The sequence below is a fragment of the Equus caballus genome, chromosome 2, assembly GCF_041296265.1.
Source record: "Equus caballus isolate H_3958 breed thoroughbred chromosome 2, TB-T2T, whole genome shotgun sequence".
Classification (NCBI taxonomy): domain Eukaryota; kingdom Metazoa; phylum Chordata; class Mammalia; order Perissodactyla; family Equidae; genus Equus; species Equus caballus.
This window is the reverse complement of record NC_091685.1, coordinates 48,661,962-48,676,685: the sequence shown is the minus strand read 5'-3', so window position 1 is coordinate 48,676,685 and position 14,724 is coordinate 48,661,962. Positions and strand designations below refer to the sequence as shown.

At 64.0% G+C, this 14,724-nt stretch overlaps 1 protein-coding gene across 20 annotated transcripts in view; it reads left to right on the top strand.

The window, feature by feature from the left end:
- Positions 1 to 14,724, top strand: part of AGRN (agrin) — a 34,271-nt gene that overhangs the window by 10,727 nt on the left and 8,820 nt on the right. For 6 of the 20 annotated variants that reach the window (XM_070255588.1, XM_070255575.1, XM_023636082.2 and 3 more), the window contains exons 3-18: positions 4,477 to 4,524; positions 8,845 to 9,060; positions 9,183 to 9,407; positions 9,492 to 9,716; positions 9,896 to 10,102; positions 11,123 to 11,341; positions 11,412 to 11,606; positions 11,711 to 11,911; positions 11,994 to 12,142; positions 12,228 to 12,333; positions 13,169 to 13,285; positions 13,367 to 13,531; positions 13,715 to 13,858; positions 13,965 to 14,089; positions 14,172 to 14,277; positions 14,359 to 14,709. In XM_070255588.1, the coding sequence (XP_070111689.1) occupies positions 4,477 to 4,524; positions 8,845 to 9,060; positions 9,183 to 9,407; positions 9,492 to 9,716; positions 9,896 to 10,102; positions 11,123 to 11,341; positions 11,412 to 11,606; positions 11,711 to 11,911; positions 11,994 to 12,142; positions 12,228 to 12,333; positions 13,169 to 13,285; positions 13,367 to 13,531; positions 13,715 to 13,858; positions 13,965 to 14,089; positions 14,172 to 14,277; positions 14,359 to 14,709 (2,799 nt within the window). Of the gene's footprint in view, positions 1 to 2,971; positions 3,926 to 4,476; positions 4,525 to 8,844; positions 9,061 to 9,182; positions 9,408 to 9,491; positions 9,717 to 9,895; positions 10,103 to 11,122; positions 11,342 to 11,411; positions 11,607 to 11,710; positions 11,912 to 11,993; positions 12,143 to 12,227; positions 12,334 to 13,168; positions 13,286 to 13,366; positions 13,532 to 13,714; positions 13,859 to 13,964; positions 14,090 to 14,171; positions 14,278 to 14,358; positions 14,710 to 14,724 lie in introns of those variants that run through there. The other 14 variants (XM_023636085.2, XM_070255577.1, XM_070255574.1 and 11 more) reach the window with 7 other exon arrangements.

The window sequence follows — 14,724 nt, the reverse complement described above, 5'->3', positions numbered from 1 at the left end:
GCGAGTGTGTGACTCCCCAGTGTATGCACGCAGGTGAGTGTGGATGATGCCGTGTGTGTGCACGCATGTGCGCACACACACACGCGCGCTCAAACAGGTGAGTGTGCGTGTGACACCCAGTGTATATGCGGGCCTGTGAGTGTGGAGGGAGTGTGTGACACCCAGTGCCTGTGCAGACTTGAGTGAGTGGGTGTATGTGTGTGTCTACCTGTGTGAGCCCTGGAACACTGAGTGTGTGTGTATAAATGTGTGCGGCCACATATTGCTGTGTGTGAACCCAGAGTCTAGTGAGGTTAATTCCTGGCTCAGAGTATCCTCTGTTCTTCCTGGGGCTTCAGCCTGCCGGGAGCTGGTCAGGCCTGAATGATTTTGAGTCTGAAGATCCCAAAATAGCTCTGGTAGCCTGAGCAGCCCTCCCAGGCTGAGTCTGGGGCCTCAATGGCCTTTTGTCTCTCTGAAGGCTCCAGCCCCTGTCGGGGGCTCAGACTCTGAGGGTGGGAGGGACCAGGCTGCCTGCTGATTCCCCTCCCCCAGGCCAGGCCTGGTAGGCCCTAGGCCCCAGCCCAGTGTTGGCCGGGTGGGCCAGGCTCTTCCACCACTGAACATCTGAAGGCCAGCCCTTTTGCTGGCAGATCTCAGGTCTCTGTGTTGGGGAGGCCTCCCCTCCCTGCCAGCCCCCACCAGGGCTTCCACAGATCCCCAGGTGAACCCCTCCACACCCTGGTTCCTTTGCTCTCCCTCCTGTGGAGCCACCCAGAATGTCCCCCAGCTTCAGTGGCTGCAGCAGACAGAGCCCATGTGCAAGCAGGTGCCCAATGGGCATTGCCTGGCCATTGACCCTCAGCACTGTCCCTGGGGTCCTCTCTCAGACAAGGGATGCAGATGGCAGTCCCAGGGGGCTGCAGTGAGAAGCAAGTGGGAGAATGTGTGGCTCACCTGGGCTCCCCACCCCAAGTCCCTGGGCTCTGGGCCAAGCCCACCCTGAGGAGATAAACAGTCAGATCCTGCTCTGGGTGTGCTGGGTCCAGGGTGGCATCCGGGGAGCTGCCAGCACTCTCAGTGTGGTGTGGGCAATGCTGAGGTCTGGTGAGGTGAGGGGGTGGGAGGCTCCCAGAGGAGAGGATGAGGCCAGCCAGGGGCCAGGGCCTCCTGGTGGTTTGATGGATTGCTGCTCCGAGACCATGCTGTAGGGGAACCGCTTTGTTTATTTGCTTTTCCTGCAAAGTTTCATTAGAACCTGAAGTTCCAGGACTCCAAGAGGTGTGAAGACCTCTGCCATGGGTGAGGGGCACCCTGACATGGCGGGCTGGCCCCCTAGGGGATGTGGCATTAGTGCGCCTGGCAGTGAGACAGAAAGGAGTCAAAGGAGATGGACCTGGCAGAACTGGGCGCTGGCTGGCAGGTGGCTGCCTGGCTGAGGAAGGCTGGAGGGCATGGAGGAGCCTGCCTGACCAGGAGGAGTGAGCAGGGTGGAGGCTCCAGGGACATCTGTGAGGCAGGTAATGGTGAGGTGGAGCGATCCTGGGGAGGGTCCAGCTGGAGGCAAGGTGGGAGCTGAGGCACAGAGATGGCAGTTCGGCCCTGGGGTGGTGCCACGCAGATGAGCAGAGAGTGGGGGTGGCACCAGGAAGAGCTTGTTCCAGGGCCCGGACAGAGGAGCTCCACAGACCTTGGTAGGGACTCCAGGGAGGCTAGTGTGGTCAGTGCTTCTTTCCCAAGATGGACTGAAATGAGGCCTAAGAGTGACCAGGGGTAGCACTGGTGGCCGTGGCAACAGCAGTTTGGTTGAAAGGGGTACCTCCTGAGAGGTATGTATAAGCATGAGTGAGTGTGTGTGTGACTGTGGAGGGATTGGATGGGGGGGCAGTTAACATCTTTTCAGCTGGTGTGGGGTCAGTGGCCATTCAGGGGACTGACCTGAAGGAGTCCTTGGATGGGGCAGGTGCGGCCTGACCTAAAGGAGAAGAGGGATCCTCCCGCCTTGGAGGCCATGCTCCCCGCCCCGCCCCACCCTCAGAAGGGCTGCCAGACTCGAGGAGGGGCCTGCGACCCAGTCCAGGCTGGAGGGGGTCAACCGTGGTGGGTGGGACTGCAGGTGGTGGAGGGATGGGGGTGCAGGGGAGTGGAGGTGTTGGTCATAGGCATGGTCACCTATGGGATCTCGGCCGCGGAGGCTGGGCCGTGACTGGTGTGGATGGTGTGGATGGCGTACGACCCCCAGCCGCCAGCAGGCAGGGAGCTGAAGACCTGACGGGCCCGGGCAGGAGCTGGGGAAAGGGCGTCGTCAGGGGGCGAAGGTGCAGAGGCTAGGCTACGACCCGCGTCTGGTGGGCTGCGCCCCAGGCCCCGCTGTGACGCCACGGCCCCGACGTTCCCGGGGCGGCCTCTGGGGGGCGCTCCAGGCTCGTGGGACCGCCTCGGGCTTCCCACGACGATTTGCATACCGCTTGCTACATAGACTTCATTTGCGTGGAAGGGAGTTGGGGTGTGCGGGTGGTCTGAGGTATTGCTGCCAGTTCCCCGGAAGGGGTGAGTCCATCGTGCCGCCCCCACCCTCCGTATGGGACCAGTACCTGGGGGCCCTCCCTACACACAGTGCCTGGGTGGGGCCGGCAGGAGCAGACGCTCGCAGGTACACACGCGCACGACACGCTGCCCGCAGCCGAGAACCGGGCCCCCGGTGCGGGACGCAGACGGGCCTCCCCGGGGCCGCGCACAGCCCAGCCCGGCCCAGCCCTCCTGGGGGAGCGGGGCAGAAGGGCCCAGCGCAGCCCCCGGCTCCTACCCACCCCCGCCTCCGTCCCTGTCCCCGCCCCTACTCCTCCACCCACCCCGCCCCAGCAACTATTTCCCCCTTCCCTGCCCGAGCCCCTGTCTCCCCAGCCCCTGTCTCCTGCCCCCTCCCCTGCCCCCCATCTCCCCTGCCCCCGTCTCCCCAGCCTTACCCCGGCGCCCGTCTCCCTTTTGTGCCGCCGCCCTCCAGTCCTCATCCGCCCGCACGATCCCTCCTTGCGCCGCGAGCCGCGACTCCCCGCGGACGCCGGGGTCCCCAGAGGCGTCTTCCTTTGTCTCTGCTCCCCGCCCTCCCTCCGCGGCGCCCCTCGCCCCTCACTCACCGCCGCAGCCCCGGCGAGGGCGAGGGGAGCTGGCGCTGCTCGCCGGAGGCGGGAGCCGAGGCGCGGCCCTGCGCAGCCGGCTCTTTATTCTCTGGCTCCTGACGCGCGCTTGCTCCTCCTGTTCGCTGCCATCGCCGCTCCCGCCTCTACCGGGGACAGGAGCAGCCGGGACCCTGCACGCCTTGCGGCCCGCCGCTCCTCTCCGCCGAGTCCCCAGCGAAGGGCCGCCACTCCCCCTCGGACCCCCTCTCCAGGGTGGCCGGGCGGGCAGGACCGGGGCTGCGGGGCTCCCAGGCTCCCAGGGCTCCAGGAAGCTTGAGCACCGCCCGAGCCCTGCGGAGAGCTGCTGGCGCCTCTGGCGCGGCAGGACGGGTAGTGGACAGCAGGGGTGGCCACTGGAGCTCTCTTCCTCCCCCGCCTCCCTCTGAGCACAAATTTGGGATTTCTACTGCGGGAGAATTCTGCACACCTCCAATTATGAGCCCCGAGGGCTGTGGGGGGGCCTGGCATCTCCTGGGCTGTGACTGGACTGAACTTTGAGAACACAGCTGCTGTCAGCTGCCTCAGGGGTCCCAAAATGGGGGGAGTAGCTCAGATGAGGGCGAAGGGTACCCGGTGAGGACCCCCGCACCTGAGAGTTGGGGCTGAGGAGCCCGAGGCCATGCCTCCCCTGCCGCTGGAGCGGGACCCCCGGCAGCAGCGCGGGGTCTCCCTGCTGGTGCGATATTTCATGATACCCTGCAACGTCTGCCTGATCCTGCTGGCCACATCCACGCTGGGCTTCGCCGTGCTGCTCTTCCTCAACAACTGTACGTGGCTGCGGGCGTGGCCACCCAGGCCAACCTGAGTGACCTTGCATCACTGGCCGAGCTCTTCCTGCCTTGGCCCCCAAGGACTAGGGGACATGCAGGGATACAGAGGCCACTAGCATTTTCCAGGGACAGGATGGAGCATTCTTTGGATCCCTGGGCCCCTTGAGGCCTGTCCTTGGGCTCATCCTTGGGGGCCCTCATCCTGATCCGCAGAAACAACTTTCTTTGGGTGTTGGGGAGGAAGGGGGCAGCTGGCTACGCTGGGAAGTGAGGGCTTTGGGGGGGCTTGGAGCTCACTTAGGGAATAGGTGGCTGCCCTCACCCTGCTGCTGGAGCCCCTGGACAGGTGTCAGGCAGTGACAGTGCAGCTGGAGGGGCAGAAGAAAGTAAGGGCCTCTCCCTTTGTCCCCCCGAGGCCTGGGCCAGTCAGGGCTCAGAGTGGGGCCAGGGAAGGAATGGGCAGGGGTGACCCCTCCGGGCTGGGCAGAGGGACAAGGTATGGAAGGATCTTCTCAGGGGGCCTAACATGGAGATTTGTTTTGTTCTAGACAAACCTGGGACCCACTTTACACCAGCGCCCCCAACGCCTCCGGATGGTGAGTGGGGGCCTCAGCTGGTGACAGTCTGAGCTTGGGAGTCTGTGCCTGGAGGGGCAGTGGCACTCTCGGGGGTTGGGGGCTATTCTTGGTGTGTGCACACCAGACGTGGCAGGTGTGGCTGGAGCGGGGAGGAGGCTGGACGAGGGAGCCTAGGTTCTTCCTGGGGAGTCCACAGTGATGGACAGCAGAGGGAGCTGGGGTCTGGAGTCCCTGCGCCTGGCCATGTCTTGGCCGCCGGCTATCGCACGCAAGTTTGGCTCTAACTTGTCTGGGCCTCGGCTTCCTTGGCCGAGAAATTGGGAATAAGTCCTGGAGCCCACAGGTTGTGAGATGGGTCAGACAATTTGTGCAGAGGCTAGGGGACTAGGAGCACAGGGGGAGGATGTCAGCAGGACCAATGACAGCTGTCTGGGAGGATTGGAGGGCCTGTCTCTGAGGCTTAGCAGGCTGCGGCTGGCCTTCTTGACCTGCTTTGTGGGCTGGGGCCTGGCCTTCCTGTGTGGCCTGCTGGCATGTGGGCCACTGTGATTAAGCTGATGTGAGAGGGGAGGAGAGGAAGCTGTGAGTGCTGCCGCAGGAGGCCCAGGGCGAGGGGCAGCCTGGGGTCCTCTGGGGGGCAGGTTTTCTCAAGCACCTGGGCCCCCTACTGGGCGGTGCCTGCTCAGGTTCTCGAAAGTCACATACAGAGCATGTCCCTACATGGGACAGGCCGTGGGAGGAGGGAGGTCTGCACTGGGCTGGGATCTCGGGCCTGGGACTGAGTTTCCCATCGTCATCTGGATTTAAAGATCAGGCTCGGTGGGAGGACACCTCCTCCCAATGTTCTCCTCTCCTGGAGCTCAGAAGCCTGTGAGTCTCCCTTCCTTTACACACACGCTGGCCCTCCCCACAGCGGCACACGTGGGCCCCATACCCACACTCTGATCCCATTGCACACTTGGGGACAGCTACACGCCACGGCCGTCGTCATTCCTCCCAGGCGCACACACTGCCTATTTGTGGCTACAGGCAGAGCTCAGGGCATCTGCTCTGTTCCCCAGCCCACCGAGACCAGGAGAGGAGTTAAATATACCCACTCCAACCGGAGGCTATAAAAAGCCTGCCGCCTCCAACATCGCACATTGTGAGGGGCCTTGGGCTGCAGGGCGCAAGACTGCTCGAGGGAAACTGTGTGGCCAGAGAGGCTCCTGCAGGAGTCGGCGCTGGGGCAGGCTTGGCAGGGCCCAGAAGTGGCCTGTGAGGGTGGGCGGCTCATGGGTGCTAGGTGCTCCACCTGTGTTCGCGAGGGAACGCTTGCATGGTGATCAGTTTGCATGGCTAACAGGTGAGGCCGAGTGGCGCCTAGTGCACAGGATGTGGTATTATGATGAGCTGTGCCTGCACGCATGTGCGCGTGTACGTGTGGAAGCGTACCTGTCTGTGCACGTGGTCTCCGTGCTTGTGTACGTTTTATGTCCAGTCAAGAAACTCCTCTTGAGCCTCAACGGTCCCCTGGTCCTGTGGGGGAGCAGACTTGTAAACGGGCGCTTGTGAAGCGGGAATCAAGCGGGGTGTGTGGGAGCAGCCTGCACCTGACCTGACAGCCAGATCGTGGGCCTAGGGAGGAGGAACCGTTTCAGCCAGGACGGCGGACGAGCACTGTATGCTCCAAACCTCGGCTTTGCCCACATTGTGTCACCAAATGCCACAGCTGCCCTGGGAGCCGGGAGACTGCTCCTCAGGAACTACCACCCAAAGCAAGCAGGGAGCAGGCTCCACAGAATGGTGGGAAGTGGGAGGGCTGGGACCTGGACCTGCCCAGCTGACTTGGGGGTCAGTGCTGAGGCCTCAGCTTGATGGCCCCCCAAGGGCGCCCTGGCCCCTGTCTGCCCTTGGCCACCTCCAGCCTAGTAGCTGGTTCCAGGGACCCTGTCCCTGAGGTATCCCTGGTCCCCTGCCCCTCGCCTTCCAGTTCATTCTCATGCACGCAATCCAGTGCCCCAGCCTCGCTCAGCACAAGTTATTGTCATCATCACCATCACTTTCCTCTCCAGGTTCCTGTCTCAGAGGGACAAGCGGAACCCTGGGCTGTGGAGGGAGGGTGCAGGTCTTGGTGGGTGAGGAACATGCTGGCCATCCAGGAGTAGGTATCCTTGGCTAAAGGGTTGGGGCCTTGGGAGGGGTCTGGCTGGGCCGAGGTGACCAGAGGGAGAGAGAGGCCTGAGCCCAAGGGCACAGACACAGCAGCTGGCTGAGAAGCCTGAAGTGCAGTGTGACCAGGTCCTTGGCCACAGGGTCAGGATCCTGGGAGAGACCTTGGTCAGCAGGTCCAGTTGAAGCCAAATAGAGCAGCCAGCCAGACATCAGCAAGTGCCCTCAGCAAGTGCCCATGGATTTGGCCTGGGGGTCTCGAGGGCCTTGGGTGGTGAGGAAGCACTGAGGGGGAGAGAGAGGGAGATGGAAAGTGTGAAGCAGGACCGGCTTGAGGCTGGTTGAGCCACTGTAGTGACGGTGTATTACCGTAGTTACCGTGGGAGCTGACCCTCCACGTAGAGCCCATGCTGCACACCATCCAAGCCTTTGCAGATTTTGGCCCATTTAGCCTCACAACCACCCTGTTTGTGGGTTCTGTTGTCCCCATTCACAGGAGATAGATGCAGCATTGGGGGCAGCCTAGCTCCAGGATCTGGGGGTGTTGGCAGGAGCATTGGTGGGTTAGGGACATGAGGCTGGGGTATCCATACTGGCCCCACCCTTGCTCAGGCCCCTGTTCCGTCAGCCTGTGTGGGGTGGGGCAGGGACTCCCAGACAGACAGCAGGGGCCTGGGGTGGTCTGTTGTCGTGGCAATGGCAGCCAGCCCTCCTTAGCGCTGGGAGTTGAAGGTGCTTCCTCCAGCCCTACTTCCTGAGCTTGCTGGGAGGTGATGGGGTGGAGCTGCCCCTCCCTTCATAACTTATTCATGATAATTGGACCCAATTAAACATTTATTAGATCAGACAGCTGCAGCCCTAATGGACCCGCCCCACCTGTGGGTGTGCAATCCTGGGTGGGAGTCCTGAGGAGGCAGCCTGCCCCCTACGGGCTCTGGGTTTAAATGTCCAGGCCTCCTTCATTCCTGCACTTGGGGACGTGGTGCCACACCAGAGAGGGTCAGGAGTGGCCACTCCCTGGGCTGCCGTAGAGGTTCAGTAATTGGATACATGCTCAGCACAGAGCACCTCTCAGCTACAACATTAGGAACTAAAATGTTGGAAGAAAAAAGCAACAGGTCTGCAGAGCCCTCGTGCCTGGCCCCCCTGAGGAGGCCACTGTTCAGTGTGAGGTGGGGCAGCAGGACGAGGAGGAGGCGTGGGGTGGGGGGAGGACTAGTGGGGGAGGACGAGCCGTGGGGTTGTCCGAGGGGCCCCAGGAAGAGATGCCCAGTCAGCTTGCGGCTAGGGATGGTGGGAGGGCTATGCTGAGACCCACAGCAGAGTGTGGACCTGGGGAGGTGGGCTGTGGGGCGTGGAAGGTGGGGGTGGGCAGAGAAGGGACTGCAGAGGCAGATCCTACAGGGGGATAGGCCGAGGGGAGGGGTGGCCTCCAGAGAAGCAGGGGCCGGAAGCTCTGGGAAGAAGGCCCTGGAGGGAGCCTGGGGCAGGGCGATTTGAGGCGCCCCCTGGGTGGAGCATGTGGCCTGACACTCCTCCTGTAGCTGTGTGACCTCAGGTTGTCCAGGAAAGACAGGGGAGCTGGTCCATGGGGAGGTAGCTGGGTCAGGGGTGGTGGTGGCCTCTGGAGCAGCTCCCAGGATGGGACCAGGGCTCTGAGAGGTGGGTCCCCAGTCAGATGAGGGCTTTGTTACCAGGTGGGGAGAGGGCAGGTGGCCTCTGAGAGCACTGGCTCCAGGGCTACTTGTTTCCGCCACTATGTAGGGGGTTCCCCGTGAGATGGGCCAGGAGCAGGGGCTTGACCGGCCTGGTGCTGATGGGGGTCCGGGAGATGCCCCTCCAGGTTGTCGGGCGTGGGGAGGGCAGAGAGGGTTCTCCCTTGAGAGGAGCCAAGGTGATGGGGGAGCTCTGTAGTGGGTGGGGCTTGGGGGCAGGGCCAGGCCCTGTGAACGTGCACAGGCGCGTGTGCCCATGGCCGTGATGGGCACATACATGTTCTGTGAGCGCGAGCATGACCATGTGCGACGCACATGTGTGTGGGTGAATGTGTCCATGGGGGTCCATGAATGAACTGTGTGCATTGCACGGCCTCGGTGGGTGTGTGGACGCCAGGCCGTGAGGACAGATGACCGGGGCAGGCAGCGGCAGGGTGGGGATCTGACCTCCCTCCTCCCATTGCATCCCCAGCCTGCCGAGGAATGCTGTGTGGCTTCGGCGCCGTGTGCGAGCCCAGTGCAGAGGGTCCAGGCCGAGCCTCCTGCGTGTGCAAGAAGAGCGCCTGCCCCTCAGTGGTGGCGCCCGTGTGCGGCTCAGATGCCTCCACCTACAGCAACGAGTGCGAGCTGCAACGGGCACAGTGCAGCCAGCAGCGCCGCATCCGCCTGCTCAGCCGGGGCCCCTGTGGTGGGTGCGGCGGGCGGGCGGGCGAGTGAGCGGGGCACCGGCGGGGGGCAGGGTGTGTTGCAGGGGGCGGGGCGGCTGGCTGGGGCTGCTGGCCAGCATGACCCTACCCCCGTCCCCCACAGGGTCCCAGGACCCCTGCTCCAACGTGACCTGCAGCTTCGGCAGCACCTGTGCACGCTCGGCCGACGGACAAATGGCCACGTGCCTGTGCCCCACTACGTGCCAAGGGGCCCCCCAGGGTCCTGTGTGCGGCAGTGATGGCATCGACTACCCCAGCGAGTGCCAGCTCCTGCGCAGCGCCTGTGCCCGCCAGAAGAACATCTTCAAGAAGTTCGACGGCCCTTGTGGTGAGCGCTGCCTCTGCGCACGTATGACCTGTGCGTGCCCGTGCACGGGCGACAGCACCCTGACCTCTGCCCTCCCGCCCCCAGACCCCTGCCAGGGTGCCCTCGACGACCTGAGCCGCATTTGCCGCGTGAACCCACGCACACGGCGCCCTGAGATGCTCCTGCGTCCGGAGAGTTGCCCTCCCCGGCAGGCCCCTGTGTGTGGGGATGATGGGGTCACCTACGACAGTGACTGTGTCATGGGCCGCACTGGGGCTGCCCGGGGCCTCCTCCTGCAGAAAGTGCGCTCTGGCCAGTGCCAGCCTCAAGGTGGGCGGCTCCTGGGGAAAGCCCCGCCCTGCCACCCCCTGACTCCATCCTGCCCGTGTCCACCTCTCCTGCAGGCCTGCATGTCCCCTCTCCACCTCTTGTGCCCATGGCTCCCCTGCATGTCCCACGGTGGGAGCTGGTGGGCACCCTGGTCTCTCTGATCTCCTTGGCACCCGCAGACCAGTGCCCAGACGCCTGCAGGTTCAACGCTGTGTGCCTATCCCGCCGAGGCCGTCCCCGCTGCTCCTGTGACCGCGTTGTCTGTGACGGAGCCTACAGACCTGTGTGCGCGCACGATGGGCACACATATGACAATGACTGCTGGCGCCAGCAGGCCGAGTGTCGGCAGCAGCGCACCATCCCCACCAAGCACCCAGGACCGTGTGGTGAGCGCCATGGACAGTCCATGCTGGGAGGGGCTTGCCCTGTGTCGGTCTCTGCCCCCGCCATCACACGCCATCTCCATCCCGAGTCATGCTCCTCCTGGGCCCGTGGGCAGGGCTGGTTCCTCTGGGAGGCCTGGCAGGGCTATTGTCTGCCACCAGGCTCTGGGACAGGGGAAACATCAGAGGGCATCTGGAGCTCCTGGGGCAGGTGGGTGCAGGCTGGGGTCCTCGTGCAGGCCCCCTGGTCCCTGTGTGTGGCCGAGCTGCCCCTGCAGCCCTCCGGTCCTCTGGGTCCCTCACTCTTGGGACACATGCAGCCCTTAGAGGCAGAGTCTCACTGCGCTCTGAGGGGCCAGCGGAGGGCAGAGGCAGGGTGTCCTGCCTGGGCTGTGGCTGCTGAGGCTCTGCCCGCCTCCAGCTCTGTCTCCCTCAGTTGGTCTGTCCATCTTTCTGGTCTCTGCGTCTGTCTGTCTCCTCTTCTCTGTCCTTCCTTCCCTCTCGGCTCCGCCTCTTGTGTCTTCCAGCCTGACCTGCTGGCAGGATGAGGTACCGCGCCTGCCGCCAGGAGCCCGCAGCCCGAGGTCTGCCCCTGGCGCGGCAGGGGGGGGTGGCTCGCTGCTGCCTGGCCTTGTGGTCCTCAGAGCAAGTGGACAGACACCTCCTCCCCCGTGTGGCCCTGGGTGTGACTCTGGGTTGTAGGCTCCTTCCCACATGGAGAGAGAGCCCCCCACGCATGCATGGGTGTCCCGGGCTGCTGGTGCTCAGGGGGCCGACAGGAAGCTCCCATGTCTTGGGGGCAGTCTGCCCACACTGGTGTGGGGCGCTGGGCCGTTTGGGTCTGTCCCTGTGCACGTCTGTCGTGTCTGTCCCTTTCTCTGCTGTGTTCTGTGCATCGGCCCTTCTCCCCGTCCGCTCTTCCTCGCCATGCCCACCCTGGGAGAGGGTCTGCTGCATGGACTGGGGGCTTTGTGCATAAGCCCAGAGGAGCAGGCAGGGCCATTGACGCCCATGTCCCCCCAGACCAGCGTCCGTCCCCATGCCTCGGGGTGCAGTGCTCGTTTGGGGCAACGTGTGCTGTGAAGAACGGGGAAGCCGAGTGCGTGTGCCCACAGGCGTGTCCGGGCATCTATGATCCCGTATGTGGCAGCGACGGCATCACCTATGGCAGCACGTGCGAGCTGGAGGCCACAGCCTGCACCCTTGGGCAGGAGATCCGAGTGGCTCGCAGAGGACCCTGTGGTCAGTGGTGGGCAGTGGGTCTTGCTGGGGGGTGGTCCCGGTCGCCATGGTGACGGAGCCTCCTCCCCAGACCGCTGTGGGCAGTGTCGCTTTGGAGCCCTGTGTGAGGCTGAGACTGGGCGCTGCGTGTGCCCCTCTGAGTGTGTGGCCTCTGCTCAGCCCGTGTGCGGCTCTGACGGGCACACATATGCCAGCGAGTGTGAGCTGCACGTCCACGCCTGCACACACCAGATCAGCTTGCACGTGGCCTCGGCTGGACACTGCCGTGAGCAGGGCTGCAGGGCTGGGGAGGGCTGTGGTCCCGTGCCTCCCCCACTGGGGTCCACTGACCCCTCCCTACCCACCCCCCCCCGGCTCTGTCCTCTGCAGAGACCTGCGGAGACACACTGTGCACCTTCGGGGCAGTGTGCCTGGCGGGGCAGTGTGTGTGTCCCCGGTGTGAGCGCCCCATGCCCGGACCTGTGTGCGGCAGTGACGGTGTCACCTATGGCAGCACCTGCGAGCTTCGCGAGGCTGCCTGCCGGCAGCAGACACAGATCAAGGAGGCCCGGGCAGGGCCCTGTGAGCAGGGTAGGCTGGGGGCCAGCTGGTGTGGTCTGCTGGTCGCAGCCTCGACAGGACCCCCACGGGTGACCCAGCTTCCTCCCTGCAGCCGAGTGCGGCTCAGGAGGCTCTGGCTCCGGAGAGGACGGGGAGTGTGAGCAAGAACTGTGCCGGGGGCGCGGTGGCATCTGGGACGAGGACTCGGAAGACGGGCTATGCGTCTGCGACTTCAGCTGTCAGAGCGTCCTGAGGAGCCCAGTGAGGCCGCCCCCCCAACCCCCCCAGCTCCAGGTGGGCAGTGAGGAAGGGGCTGCGGCCGTCCACACTGACACCCCTCCTCCAGGTCTGCGGCTCAGATGGGGTCACCTATGGTAGCGAGTGTGAGCTGAAGAAGACCAGGTGTGAGTCGGGGCGAGAACTGTACGTCGCAGTCCAGGGGGCCTGCCAAGGTGAGCAGGCGTGCGGGTGCGCCTGGTACAGGTGCAGTGCGTGCATGCTTGTGCATGTGCACAACAGCCTCTGTGTTCCCTGTACGTGCATGTCCACAGGTGTGTGTGCACAGGTGTGAGGTGTGTAAGCATGCCTATCCTCTTCATGGGTTTTGCATGTGTGTTGTCGCAGGCATGTATGGACACGTGTGTTGTGTCTTAAGTGTGCTGTGTTGGCGCATATCCGTATTTGTGCAGCTGCAGTGTGGACACATGTGCCTGTCAGTCAACAAGTGCATACCTACTGTGTGCCACACTAGTCTGTGTTTGGTGCAGGGAGGCAGCAGAGTTGGTGAGGCCCACACCCCGGGCACTTTCTCTCTCATGTGGAGAGATTGATGGTGACCCAGTAAATGTCACACTTCAAGTTTTAAGAAATTTTATATGTGCATAGGTGCTCGTGTGTGTACGCTTGTATATGCATGCACGTGTGTGTCTCACAGGGTGTGAATGGAGGAACGTGATTGGATGTGTGTATACATGTGTCTTAACATGTGTCTGCCAGTTTGCAGACACTTAATCTGAGCATGTGTGGTTCTGGTTGTACATGTGTGTAGGAAGCTGTGTGTCCATGATCTTTGGGTGTTCTGTGTGTCCTGGTCCTGTGTGTACAGATGTGTCCTTGTGTGTGGTATGGGATACTCATGTGACCCGAGCTCCAGGTTCCCAGACCCCTGTGGGAGTTGGCTTCAGGAGGGCTGAACAGTGGTGGCCAGGGAGGCTGGGCAGAGTGGCTGGGCCCAGAGGGGCATCCAGCAATGTGTGGTGTCTGAACCCCTGCCCCGCCTCCCCACAGGCCCCACCTTGGCTCCCCTACCCCCTGCAGTGCCCCCACACTGCGCCCAGACTCCCTACGGCTGCTGCCAGGACAACATCACTGCTGCCCGAGGCGTGGGCCTGGCTGGCTGCCCCAGTGAGTACCCTAGCCTGGCCCGCACCCACAGCCAGGCATAGCCATGCGGCTGCAGTGACTGGTCCTGTCCTGGCCTTGCAGGCTCTTGCCAGTGCAACCCCCACGGTGCCTACGGTAGCACCTGTGACCCAGCCCTAGGCCAGTGCTCCTGCCGCCCGGGCGTGGGGGGCCTCAGGTGTGACCGCTGTGAGCCTGGCTTCTGGAACTTCCGTGGCATTGTCACCGATGGCCGGAGCGGCTGTACCCGTGAGTGACAGGACCCACAGTCGATCCCCAGCCGAGCACTCCCGCCTGTCACCCTGTCACTGTGCCCCTTGTCTGCTCAGGCCTTGGCCTGACCCACACCTGGCAGGGGCTGGGCCGGGCTCCAGAGCCAGTGGGGAGGCCAGGTGCAGACCTCAGGTCCCTGCCCCGCCTCCCCGCCCCCAGCCTGCAGCTGTGACCCCCGGGGGGCCGTGCGGGACGACTGTGAGCAGATGACCGGGCTGTGCTCCTGTAAGCCTGGGGTAGCTGGACCCAAGTGCGGGCAGTGTCCAGACGGCCGCGCCCTGGGCCCTGCTGGCTGTGAGACAGGTGAGGGCCAGGCCTGGCGCCAGCCTGGGCTCCCTGTGCTGGGGGTGGAGCTGTGGTAGGGGCTGGGCCTCCTGAGCCAGCGGGGTCCCCCACGTCTGTGCCCTAGTCTCCTCAGTGCCCGAGACCTGTGCTGAGATACGCTGTGAGTTTGGGGCATCCTGTGTGGAGGAGGCTGGCTCTGCCCACTGTGTGTGCCCAACACCCACCTGTCTGGGGGCCAATGCTACTAAGGTGAGGAGTGGTGAGTGGGGAGTGTGCAGGGCGGCAGGGGTGGGGAGGGGCCTCCCCCCAGCATCTATGCCCTGCACCCCAGGTCTGTGGGTCAGATGGAGTCACCTATGGCAACGAGTGTCAGCTGAGGACCATTGCCTGCCGCCAGGGCCTGGACATCTCTATCCAGAGCCTCGGCCCATGCCAGGGTGAGGCCCTACCTGCTGATCCAAAACTCACCAGGAAAGCCTGGCCCTGCCCTGACCAGCTGACCCTGGCCACCTGCTCAGACTCTTCTCTCCCTGCAGAGGTCGTCACGCCCGGTACCCGCCCTACATCCACGTCTGTGGCCACTGTGGGGCTTGACCCCAGCAGGGCGCTGCCGCTGCCCCCCAGCGCCCTCCCCCTGGCTCCCAGCAGCACTCCCCACAGCCGGCCCACCCCTCGACCCTCACCACGACCTTGGACCACTGCCAGCATCCCCAGGACCACTGAGAGGCCTGTACTGACCATGCCCCCCACAGCTTCCCTCCCAGCAGCCAGCCTCGCCTCGTCTGCCTTTGGCGAATCTGGCAGCGCTGATGGGAGCGGCGATGAGGAGCTGAGTGGGGACCTGGAGGCCAGCGGGGCCAGCTCAGGCGGTGAGCCTTGGCTCA